The sequence below is a fragment of the Dermacentor silvarum genome, chromosome 4, assembly GCF_013339745.2.
Source record: "Dermacentor silvarum isolate Dsil-2018 chromosome 4, BIME_Dsil_1.4, whole genome shotgun sequence".
Classification (NCBI taxonomy): domain Eukaryota; kingdom Metazoa; phylum Arthropoda; class Arachnida; order Ixodida; family Ixodidae; genus Dermacentor; species Dermacentor silvarum.
In genome coordinates this window covers 225,726,458-225,739,618 of record NC_051157.2, presented here as the reverse complement: position 1 = coordinate 225,739,618, position 13,161 = coordinate 225,726,458, and the positions used below count along the sequence as shown (strand labels likewise).

The 13,161-nt window shown below is 52.4% G+C and overlaps 1 protein-coding gene across 1 annotated transcript in view; it reads right to left on the bottom strand.

Annotated features, from left to right (window-relative positions):
- Positions 1-13,161, bottom strand: part of LOC119451010 (prothoracicostatic peptides) — a 367,379-nt gene that overhangs the window by 53,090 nt on the left and 301,128 nt on the right. The window contains exon 3 of the mRNA XM_037714445.2: positions 287-491. Coding sequence (XP_037570373.1) covers positions 287-491 — 205 coding nt within the window. The remainder of the gene's footprint in view (positions 1-286; positions 492-13,161) is intronic.

The following is a 13,161-nucleotide window of genomic DNA, read 5'->3' as shown; positions in this document are numbered from 1 at the left end:
AAATCCCGCCTCGCCTAGAAAATTTCATTTAATTTTGTTTATTTCTCTCGCTGTCTGCCTGTCTTTCTCTCTCCTCTCCTCTGCTTTCCCTCGCTCTCCCAGCTCGGCGACGCTGCGCACGACACACCAGCCTAGCGAGGCCCTGCGCTGTCAAATGTTTTCACCAATCGTGGAGGTCTAGTGGCAGAAATGAAATAGACGCGACTGGAATAGCTTTAGACTACAGTGACCCTGCAACACCAAAACTGCGCCCGTGCCAGGCCAGTTGAATTGCGAACTGACGCACCTGGTAGGGTCCGTAGGGTGCCCGCTTGCCCCACATGCTGGAGAGGCGGTTCCAGTCGGACGAGGCGCGCTTGCCCCACATGCCGGACAGGGCGTTCCAGTCGCCGCCAGCCTGTGGCTCAGCCAGGGCGCCTAGCAGCGAGCCGAGGACGAGCAGTGCCAGCATCCACACGCCGCAGCTCGGAACCACGCTGCTGTTCGCCATCCTGCAGGGAAGACACGCTGCTGTTGAAAAAAAAATGTGTGGTTTTGCGTGCCAAAACCACGATCTGATTTTGAGGCACGCCGTAGTGGGGGACTGCGGAAATTTGGGCCACCTGGGGTTCTTTAAGCGGGAGACACACGGTCCGATTCGGTGTCCGATCCGGCGACCGACGCGCCGGAACGGCAGCCGGAACCGAGGCGTTTTGCCGTGCCGAAGCGCCGGATCGGATGCTCGGCGTGCGACAAACAGGACAGATTTTCACCGTCCGACAACCGCGCCGTCGTTTGGCCGCAGCCAATGACAGTGCGCCTGGCATGTGACGTTCTCTGACGCTCCCTCCAGAGAGGCGGCGCCGGCGGGCCGGTTTCTCGTCGCCTCTTCTTTTTTTTTTTCGTGCCGGCTGCAACAGCATTGCTACAATTCGTTTCTGACACGAAATAGTTACCAGTTCGGTAAAATTATCTCGAACCTGAGCCTGTTCTGCAAAGCAGCGCCTAGTACTAGCTTTCAGCTACTTGCGAGATAAGGCCGGGAGCCGCGATGCGACAGCATTTCGCAGGTAGACAGCACACACCGACTGTCTGAGCGAGGCTACTCGCTTAGCTTGCAGGCTTGTCCTTCGCATCGACGGCGTCGAGTAATCCAAGTGTATTTAATTACGGGTAACCTACGCGTACAGTGTTAATCGTGTAGGCAAAAATAAGCGCACGTCGACGCGCTCGGACTGGAGCGCAAGAGCCGTCGGCCGTGGCATCCGCAGAGCTAGGCCTCCCGGCCCTATCGCTGGCTGTCGGCGGAGCCCTCAGTGGAGAACACACCGTTGCGAAATGTTTTGTCGCTCGCAAAGATGTAATTTTAGTGACAGTGTTCGCGTAAAGCGAAGCCGCATTGAGCAAAGTTGTTTATTTCAGATGCGAAGCAGCTTATGGCGGGGGCTTTGTCGGTCCCTCCTTCCGTCCCGCGGCGTCCCACACCCCCACAGCGCATGCGCGTCCCCTCCCATTCTCTCTCCTCTCCTACGCTCCCCTTTTCTCTCCTCTAGGAATCCTCTACTCTACGGAACGGCGCCCGCGCCCCACACCCCCACAGCGCATGCGCGTCCCCTCCCATTCTCTCTCCTCTCCTACGCTCCCCCTTTCTCTCCTCTAGGAATCCTCTACTCTACGGAACGGCGCCCGCGTCCCACACCCCCACAGCGCAAGCGCGTCCCCTCCCAATCTCTCTCCTCTCCTACGCTCCCCCTTTCTCTCCTCTAGGAATCCTCTACTCTACGGAACGGCGCCCCCGTCCAACACCCCCACAGCGCATGCGCGTCCCCTCCCAATCTCTCTCCTCTCCTACGCTTCCCCTTTCTCTCCTCTAGGAATCCTCTACTCTACGGAACGGCCCCCGCGTCCAACACCCCCACAGCGCATGCGCGTCCCCTCCCATTCTCTCTCCTCTCCTACGCTCCCCCTATCTCTCCTCTAGGAATCCTCTACTCTACGGAACGGCGCCCGCGTCCAACACCCCCACAGCGCATGCGCGTCCCCTCCCATTCTCTCTCCTCTCCTATGCTCCCCCTTTCTCTCCTCTAGGAATCCTCTACTCTACGGAACGGCGCCCGCGTCCCACACCCCCACAGCGCATGCGCGTCCCCTCCCATTCTCTCTCCTCTCCTACGCTCCCCCTTTCTCTCCTCTAGGAATCCTCTACTCTACGGAACGGCGCCCGCGTCCCACACCCCCACAGCGCAAGCGCGTCCCCTCCCAATCTCTCTCCTCTCCTACGCTCCCCCTTTCTCTCCTCTAGGAATCCTCTACTCTACGGAACGGCGCCCGCGTCCAACACCCCCACAGCGCATGCGCGTCCCCTCCCAATCTCTCTCCTCTCCTACGCTCCCCTTTCTCTCCTCTAGGAATCCTCCACTCTACGGAACGGCGCCCGCGTTTAACACCCCCACAGCGCATGCGCGTCCCCTCCTATTCTCTCTCCTCTCCTATGCTCCCCCTTTCTCTCCTCTAGGAATCTCTACTCTACAGAACGGCGCCCGCGTCACACACCCCCACAGCGCATGCGCGTCCCCTCCCATTCTCTCTCCTCTCCTACGCTCCCCCTTTCTCTCCTCTAGGAATCCTCTACTCTACGGAACGGCGCCCGCGTCCCACACCCCCACAGCGCAAGCGCGTCCCCTCCCAATCTCTCTCCTCTCCTACGCACCCCCTTTCTCTCCTCTAGGAATCCTCTACTCTACGGAACGGCGCCCGCGTCCAACACCCCCACAGCGCATGCGCGTCCCCTCCCATTCTCTCTCCTCTCCTACGCTCCCCCTTTCTCTCCTCTAGGAATCCTCTACTCTACGGAACGGCGCCCGCGTCCCACACCCCCCCCCAGCGCATGCGCGTCCCCTCCCATTCTCTCTCCTCTCCTACGCTCCCCTTTCTCTCCTCTAGGAATCCTCTACTCTACGGAACGGCGCCCGCGTCCCACACCCCCACAGCGCATGCGCGTCCCCCCCTTCTCTCTCCTCTCTTACGCTCCCCCTTTCTCTCCTCTAGGAATCCTCTACTCTACGGAGCGGCGCCCGCGTCCCACACCCCCACAGCGCATGCGCGTCCCCTCCCATTCTCTCTCCTCTCCTACGCTCCCCCTTTCTCTCCTCTAGGAATCCTCTACTCTACGGAACGGCGCCCGCGTCCCACACCCCCACAGCGCAAGCGCGTCCCCTCCCAATCTCTCTCCTCTCCTACGCTCCTCCTTTCTCTCCTCTAGGAATCCTCTACTCTACGGAGCGGCGCCCGCGTCCAACACCCCCACAGCGCATGTGCGTCCCCTCCCATTCTCTCCTCTCCTACGCTCCCCCTTTCTCTCCTCTAGGAATCATCTACTCTACGCAGCAGCGCGCACGAGAGGTGGTGCGACAGCTGCATACTCCGCTGGGGGCGCCACGGTAGTTCCGCGGTATGAAAATGACAGAGCGCGCGCGCCTCATTCTCTCTCCAGTGCAGCGCCGCGATAAGCGCTCGGGCCGCTGCCGCAAAACGGGAGCGGCGACGTGGCGTTCCCGAACTTCGGGCTCGCGAAGCAGAAAGGAAACGTGAACGGCGGCAAGCGGACCCTGAAATCCGGGCTCGTGAAGCCGAATGGAAACGTCAACGCCGAGCGGCGGATCCCGAAGCGACGAGGCAACGCGAGTCGGCGGCGAAGGCAACGAAACGCTTGAATGAACTGCTGCGGAACCGATGGCGCGAACGCGCGGTTCAAGCGAGATTTCCTGCACCGGAACTTCGGCGTCCTCCCAATAAAATTACACCATCTCCCGCTCAAGCTAACCATCTCCCCGCTGCTTCGCATCCACACATGGTTCCCTTTAGCGGAACCGTGGATGGAGCAATTTTTTTTTGTATTTCTCGACGAGGATACGAAGTCTCACGAGCGTACAAGCTGGGGCAAAAGATCTGGGCGGAGATTAGGCGCCGCTCGATTGTTCGGATGCCCGTCCCATGTGCCCCGAATCGTCGTATGCCGGAGCATGCGGCGCCGTAAGTCGGATCGGACGCCGAATCGTACCGTGTGTCTCCTGCTTTAACGTGCACCTAAATCTAAGTAACATATGGGGCAGAAACTTGGAGGTTAACAAAGAAGCTCGAGAACAAGTTAAGGACCGCACAAAGAGCGATGGAACGAAAAATCCTAGGAGTAACGTTAAGAGACAGGAAGAGAGCGGTGTGGATCAGAGAACAAACGGGGGTAGACGATATTCTAGTTGCCATTAAGCAGGAAGAAATGGAGCTGGGCAGGCCATGTAATGCGTAGGATCGATAACCGATGGACCATTAGGGTTACAGAATGGATACCAAGAGAAGGGAAGCGCAGTCGAGGACGGCAGAAAGTCAGGTGGGATGATGAGGTTAGGAAATTCGCAGGCGCAAGTTGGAATACGCTAGCGCAAGACAGGGGTAATTGGAGATCGCAGGGAGAGGCCTTCGTCCTGCAGTGGACATAAATATAGGCTGATGATGAAATCTAAGTACACGGGTGTTTTCGCATTTCGCCGCCATCGAAATGCGGCCGCCGTGGCCGGGGTTCAATCCCGCGACCTCGTGCTCAGCAGCCCAACAGAATAGCCACTGAGCAACCACGGCTTCTGTTCAGTACGAGAGAACGACAAGGCATAGACGCCACCGCAGTAAGTTAAGGAAGCCAAGCAACAAATATGTGCACAGACGTCAGTTAGGCGTCTTCGGATGGTACGCATTTTAAAGCAACGGCTTTCGTTGGCTGTTCCGCAAACTTTGCTGTTCATATGTTTTAACAGCTAGGCTATTTAAGCTAGCCATAATTTGTGGTGCGTAGCAAGAAACTACCTAGAAAGAAAAGAAAATAAACTCTCTTGCCGAGGCGGGATTCGAGCCCGCGTGCCCCCGGTCCCAAGGCGAGCGTTGTAACCTACGAGGTTTTTTTAAAAAAGTTTTTTTTTTAAACCTCCTTGGTTGTAACCACTAGTATACAGTCACGCCTGCAAAGCATGCATTTATGCGAACCCTATGATTGCGCAGCTGGCGCGTTCGTACGCTCGTGTTCTGCGAGGTGAAGAAGTTTTGCGCGCTATGAGAGCGAGATAGAAAGAGACGCATTCACGGAGCGGGTCTCCTGGAACAAGGTGTCGGCATTGGAACGCAGGTGTCGGTGTTGCAAGCTGCGCCATGCAACGCGCAGTGACGGCCGTAAGCCCGAGAGCCCGAGATGCGTGAAAAGAAATTATCATTATCATGAGTAATAAGATGAAACGTTCGCGCGCACTTCCGGAAAATGATGGGCTACGATCACCCAGCTTCGCTGTTTCAAGCGTTGCGCGGCCGAGTGCAAGGTTTGTTGGCTATACTGTATATACATTTAAACCTGCCATAATTCGTGGTGCGTATAAAGAAACGACGAAGAAAGAACATAAAATAAACTTTATAATGAGAGCAGCATTCCAGGCAAGTTAGTAATCCATTACTAAAGTATTACTGCGCAACAAAAAGACACGGACGGGAGAGAAGAACACACACATCAAGCGCACACTTTCAACTAAATTTATTGTGCCACTGAATTGGTTTATATGTGTGAAGCAGTATAGACTGCGCAGGCGCTTACATGAACTAAAAAGGATTGCGCATTCGTGCAACATAGTTACGAGTCAAGTGATGCCGCCACCAAGAAACTGTGTTCTTTTTTTGCGGGAGCCAGTGAAGGGAAACTAACACACTTATCACCCAATTTTGCAATCATCTGCGCCTCAGTTATTTCACGGTTAAGCTGCGTCCTGCCACGGGACACAATCGTGCAATCGTCCTCGATAGGTTTGCAGTCGTGATAGCGACAATGAATCGCCAAGAACCCACCGGTGCCATTTTTTTACGTATTGCGGTGTTCGCGGAGCCGATCATTGAGGCAAGGCCCAGTTTGCCCGATATCTTGCGTCCCACATGAAAGCGGGAGATTGTACACCGCACGGTGAACACACTCGGCGAACTTGTTTCGGTGATGCTTAGTGCACTTATAGGGGGGGGGGGGGGGGGATTCATTGTCGCGATCACGGCTGCAAACCTATCGAGGACGATTGCACGATTGTGTCCCGCGGCAGGACGCAGCTTAACCGTGACATAACTGAGGCGCAGTTAATTGCAAAATTGGGTGATAAGTGTGTTAGTTTCCCTTCACTGTCTCTCACAGAAAAAGAACTTGTAGTGAGAAATACGGGCGCCAGCAGACGACGAAGGATAAAGGCCCAACCGCATGCACGCGATTTTCGAGCGACAGCGACAAGCGACGGCGACGAGCGACGGCGACGAGCGACAGGTTTTGCCGTCGCGGAGGGCTATCCGTCGCTGTCGCTGGTCGTGTCGCCGGTTTCTGGCCAGCCAGAAAATATCGCTTGTCGCCCGGAAGTCAGCGCGACGACATCCGCTGGGGACAGCGATTGCACAACAACATGGCAGTCTGCCATGTTGTTGTGCAATCAGTCTGCCCGCTTCGATCTGTATTCGCTCTTGCAACTTGCTCTCTGCTGTGACAGCAAAAAATAAATAGTACAATCAGTCATCGCTTCACCTCATCGCTAGCTAAAGACTAAGTATCGGCGCTCTCTTGTCGTTATTATTGAGATCGGTTGTTTTGTTTTGACGCTGTTAGGCCTGAGACGCCACCGAGAGCCGAGAAAGTGTTTTAAGTTTTACTCAACAGATGGCGCCACAGCACCTTACGCTGGCAAGACTTGCAATCTCTGCAAGGAAGACTTGCAGAGATTAATGGACATCTGTGGTAAAGAGGGAGATAGCTTAGGTTTGAAGTTTAGTAAAGAAAAATCGGCAGTCATGACCTTTAATGATAATCAGGGCAGCGAGCATAGGATACAGGAGGTTACGCTGGAGGTGGTGGATAAGTACAAATATCTTGGAGTGTGGATAAACAATGGGGCTGAGTACCTAACTGAACATGAAAAATATGTGACGGCTAAAGGTAGCAGAAATGCAGCTGTGATGAAAAATAGGGCACTGTGGAATTACAATAGGTACGAAGTGGTGAGAGGGATTTGGAAAGGGGTGATGGTCCCTAGTTTGACTTTCGGCAATGCGGTCCTGTGCATGAGATCAGAGGTTCGAGCAAGGTTGGAAGTTAAGCAGCGAGGGGTAGGTAGACTGGCTCTGGGAGCACACGGAAATACACCAAATCAGGGGGTACAGGGTGACATGGGATGGACGTCATTCGAGGGCAGGGAAGCCAGCAGCAAGATAGAATTTGAGGAGCGATTGAGAGAGATGGCAGAAAAGCGGTGGGCAAGGAGAGTTTTCAGTTATTTGTACATGAGGGATGTTGATACAAAATGGAGGAAGCTGACCAGAAAACTGTCAATCAAATATTTGGACTGCAGGAGGGGTGCAAACCAGGAAACAGCGGTTAAGAAAAAGGTTAAGGAAACAGAGAGGGGTCTGTGGAAAACAGGGATGCAGACGAAATCAGCACTGGGCACATACCGAACTTTCAAGCAAGAAATTGCCAAAGAAAATATCTACGATAATTCTAGGGGAAGCTCTTTGTTGTTTGAAGCCAGGACGGGAGTATTGCGGACTAAGATGTACCGAGTCAAGTACCAAGGTATAGACACGTTGTGCTGTGCGTGTGGAGAAGAGGAAACGGCTGAACACCTCAGACTTTTCTGTAAGGGGCTTAACCCTACAGTGCAAGGCAACGGGGCTGATTTTTTCAAAGCATTGGGGTTTAGGGATAGTGAAGGCAAAATAGACTTTAAGCGGGTAGAAATGACCAAGCAGAGGTTATCTGATTGGTGGGTAAAATTAAGGCAGGGGTGGAATTTCACCCACCACAAAGTACAAATTATGTTAATGGTCATGGCTAGGTGGCGTATGCCACCGCCCGATTTAAAGGGTTCAGCCTCATCCATCCATCCATCCATTCATCCTGGCGGCATGGGACGGAGTTCCACTGGGGATGCATGGGACGGATTTTCACTGGGGATGATAGCATATTTTAGCTAGGTCTAGATAAAACATTCACCTTTGATAAAATTGAGATTTCTTTACGCGCGCAAGATAACATTTATTCGCAGAACAATGTAAATCCGTCGCTACTCTTTTTTGCGATGTCGCGTTCATGTGGTTGCTCCACGCCGCGACACGACAGCGCGACAGGGTGTGCCTGTCGCGTCGCTTGTCGCTGTCGCTTGAATATCGCGTGCATGCGGTTGAGCCTTAAGACGTTTGTTGTTGGTGCTCGCGCTCGCTCCGTTTGGCCCTAGCCTGTTTTCTGCGCATTCATATAAACGCCGGGGGACGAAGACGAAGTTTCTGCGAGCCAGAACGCTACTTCTGTAGCTCTGCTGTTTTCGCCTGATTTCTCGGTAAATCTCCGGGTAGCCGTCATGGATTGTTGCACGGATGCAAGTTGACATCCCCGCGCCTCTGCTGGGGATGGCGACTTCAGCGGTGGCTACGTCTAGGAAGCGGACCGGCCTCCAGAGCGACACCGACAGCGACGATACCAGTGTCTACTCGCTCAGCAGTGCGGACTTCTCCGATGACGACTTTCAGCTTGTGAGGAGCCGCAAGGCGAAACGAAGAAACACCAGGGCTTATTTGTCTTCAAGCACGTCGACTGCAGGACCAACTCGGAATAGCGCAGTCAGTACAATTTTATTTATACCAGAACTCGCTACCGACAACCTGAGGCGACTCAACCGACAGTCTGTCTCGGTGTTTCTCGAAGCGGTGGCGCCAAGGCAAGTCACGGATGTCAGAGTCAACGCACGCAAAAATGTCTTGGCTATTGACGTCATACATCAGACGGCACGGATCACTTTGAGCAAACTTACGGAACTTGGCGGCATGAAGGTCCGCTCGTGCATTCCTCTGGACAGTGATACCACTACTGGTGTCATCAGCGACGTGGACGTCTCCATCTCCAACGCCGACTTGCCGATTTTAATTAAGCCAGCAGTTGATGGCTGCGCTATCACTCACGTGTCTCGACTCGGCACATCCCGCTGTGTGAAGGTGGTTTTCAAGGGCGAATCTCTTCCCTCACACGTCAAGGTGGGCCACTTTAGACACCCCGTGCGTCCATTTATCCAAAGACCACTCCAATGCCGCAACTGCCTGAGGCTGGGTAACGTGAGCGCTGTGTGCGAGAACACGAGAGTTTGCTCGCGCTGCGCACAACCCCACGCTGCAGACTCCTGTGTAGCCACGGTGCTCAAATACCCAAATTGTATTGGGTCCCATGATGCTACCTCAAAGGACTGCCCTAAAATGAGGAAAGAAAGGGCGGTCTTGAAGCAGATGGCAAGAGACCATTCGTCTCGTCGGGAAGCTGCTGCGGCCATTAGAAAGCGACGCTCCCGACGCCGTTGACGCCGTCGGACTTCAAAGAACGAAGGTTCCTCTATGAAGAGCGCGGCACATCCGACAACTCCTCCTCCTCTGCCCCCTAGGCCTGGCGGAGTCGAATCTAATACTGACAAGGTCGTGCCGGAGAACAATACTGAAGCCTGGTCCGCGCTCCCAAACCTCCAGCCGCCACCACAGCAGAAGCCACAACCGAAACCACAGCGGATACCCCAGCTGAAGCCACAGTCGAAGCCACAGTCATGGCCACAGCCGATGCCACAGCCAACATCACAGTTGAAGCCACAGCCGACGCCACAGCCGACGCCACAGCCTAGGCCACAGGCGGAGCCACAACCGATGCCACAGCCGGCACCACAGTCAGATCAAAGTGTACAGTGCACCGCGGTAGAGTCGAGAATGCCGACTCCCGATAAATTGCCCGATGTAGACCGGCAAGTGGTTGTGATGCTTCGGTCCCTTGTAAACACCCTTCGTATACTGTTAAGCAAGCTGCATACTCCATCAGCACGAAGTGCAGTGCAAGTACTGGATACTCTTAATCCAGTGCTTGCAAGTCTCGAGTAAGCCCCGTGGCTCACCCACCGCCTCCTCCTATTCACGCAACGACCACTGGCCCTTGGTTCATGTCAGATGCCTTCAACGCACATCACCAGCTATGGGACTTGACTTTGGTGTCATGGTGCCTCGCTGCACACACAATGCTCACTCTCTTCCTCTATTCCTCTTTTGATTCCCCCTTTCCCTTACCCCCTGTGTAGGGTAGCAAACCGGACGTTCGTCTGGGTGACCTCCCTGCCTTTCCTCTCTTCGTTTTCTCTCTCTCTCTCTCTCATATAAACGCCGAGCGCATCTCCATTAAACGCGTACTATCGGTGGAGCGTGCTGGTTCCCTTTTCATCCTGGAACTCCGTACCCGGACTCTACCCTCAGCCTCGGCAATGCCTGACGACGTTCCCCAGCAAGGTGCTCCCGCACCACCGGTGGTCGCCTGCTCCGGCTTACCCCGACAGCGAGACCCTGTCATTTTCAACGATGGCGACGAGCACGACGTCGAGGACTGGCTCACTTCGTATGAGCGGGTAAGCGCCCACAATAAGTGGGATGACGGTGACAAGCTCAGCAACGTCAACTTTTCCCTGGCGGGCGTAGCACAGCTGTGGTTCCACAACCACGAAGCTGATATTTCCAATTGGGCATCCTTTAAAACGAGCTTCGCGGAAGTCTTCGGCCGTCCCACTGTTCGCAAGCTCCGCGCGGAACAACGCTTACGCGGTGGCGTCCAGCAATCCGGCGAGAACTTCACGTCCTACATTGAGGACATTGTGGACCTCTGCCGTCGCATCAACCCTGCTATGTCCGAATCTGATAGAATCAGACTCACGATGAAGGGGATCGAGGACGACGCTTTCCAAAAATCCCCAAACTGTCCCAGACGTGGTTCAGTATTGTCAGAGCTATGACGAGTTGCGGAAACAACGCATTTCTGCACGACTCCCGAGCTCTGACCCGGCCGACTTGTCAGCATCCACTGTAGGCGCCGTTTCTACTGACACCACAATGTTATGGCAGCAGATCCAGCAGTTCGTCCGAGAGGAAGTGGCACGGCCCTTGTTCCCTGCGTCCCCGCCTCAGCGAAGGGGCTTGCTCCGACGCTACGACAGGCCACAGAGGAGCAAATTTCTGAGACGCTACCAGCTTCAGCCAAACATGAGCGCCGTCATATCTCCTCTGCGTTGCGCAGGTCTCGCGATGCATGCTGGGATGAGTATCACCGGTGTTGTCGTTTTGAAACGGTCGTGTCGCGCTTTGTTTCATCGCTTTAACCACGTTTTTACGCTCTCCGATTCGGTGGCGTGCGCTTACCAAGCGTGCTGTGTGTCTGAGTGACTCGTGACGCGTGGTACAGTTACCAAAAAGACTCCTAAAGGCGCGCGAGCCGCTGAAAAGAAGCCATGACACCGGGCGTGGAGCAGGGACATGTTTGGCGTGCTGCGTGGCCGCTGCGACGAGACGGATTGCCGATGGCCAATGGTAAAAGTTCTTCGCTTACCTAAGAGTTGTGAGCATCGGTTGTGTTGTGACTGCTGTAATGAATGCCGAAGACAGCAATAAATGTGACCCAGGTAAGCAATGCTTCCTGTTCATTTATTTATTTGCCGGTGTGTGTCGGTCGTATATTTTACCGTCAATTCATGCTCATGCTCGCACTATTCAGTTTTATTGAAGTCAACTACTTGCTCGCTTGATAAACACTGTATTTTATATTATTTTTTTGTATCCCTAACTGTCACAGTGTTGGTTATTCCTAAATCTCAAGTTTATGTTGTGCGTCCGCACTTTCGTGCGGACGCACAACATTAGACCTCATGCTTGGAACTGGTCTTTTGTGCTGATATTCAGTTTGTAATCACTTGATATTGCATTTTGACTGTTAAACTGTCACTAGTATTGCGGTGTTGTTTTTTGTACTTGTACTGGAGGGGAGTACGAACTGACATGAGAATTTATTATGGTTCAGTTTTTTAATCTTGAATTTTTGTTGTTACCGACATTTCCTTGACAGAAGAGCATATTCACCTTAGGCGTGTTTAATTATTTGTTTTTGTGTAGTTTTTCATCTCTTTGTGGTTTATTTATGCCTCTTTCATTACATGTTAATAGCTGTTGTTTGCAGGGTGACACTAACAAGTAACTATGAGATTGTAAGATTATTTTTCTGTCCTTGTAGGCTCCACTACACAACAAGGAGATCAGAGAATTAGCAACTGACATACTAACAGCAAACAGACATGATCGTGCTCGCAACAGGGATGAGATCGTCCTCTTCGTGATAGTCAAAAACATATATGTATTTGTACTTGAACATATTGTACACGAACCTTCAACATTTCTTTTTTTTTTTGCGCCATTCCTCGTGATGCTGTAGAAATTTGTGCTGCCAGGCAGCGCTGTACTCAAATGTTTTTTCATTATTGCTTCATGGCCGTGAAGAAGAAAACAGCAAGGCAAAACGTATTTTTGCTTGTGAAGGGAAAGCTTTGAGTTTCCTTGTTTTGTATATGCAAACAAGGTAATCATGACATTTTCACTAAATGTTTTGTGTCAGCTTTCCTTCTCACAGCTGCTACTCACATCATTTCCAGAAAGTGTGCTGCCATCTCATACCTCATAATTTTTTTTTCGATACGGCAATGTTGCCTACAGAAATGCGTATTCATTCGGAAATGTACCACCTTTTCAGATGTGCTTTCCACTTGTGCAAAATATAATTATTAGAAATCTCACTATCATGTGATGACGAAATGATACTTTTTGCAAAAAACTTTCGACATGGTCTGCAACCAAGAAATATGCTGCGGGTCGAACCTGTATACAATGCATTCACCTATACAAAAGCAGCATACTGTGCATTTCATCAATTATTTTGTGTTGTGCACATTTAACCCTAAAATTACCAAGTATGTGCGAGCTTATTTCAAAAGGTACAACTGTCTTGATGAATCGTGCATTCTATACAAATTCCTGCAAGCTGCCTTGTGTAAATGACCTGCGCTGTAAAATAGCAAGGCGGCAAAGGTTTATACGTTGTGAACCAGACTCTCCTTGAATATTAAAAAAAGAGAATTTAGACGAAATGTTGATTTCTGCTGAACAAGTTTTATAGTCATCGCAACAGAATTTCAGCAATAATCATTAGTACGAATTGCGCCAATAAACTCGAATAATCATCATTAGTGCGAATATTACCAGTATTTGACTGATTAACATGTAAATAAACAATTG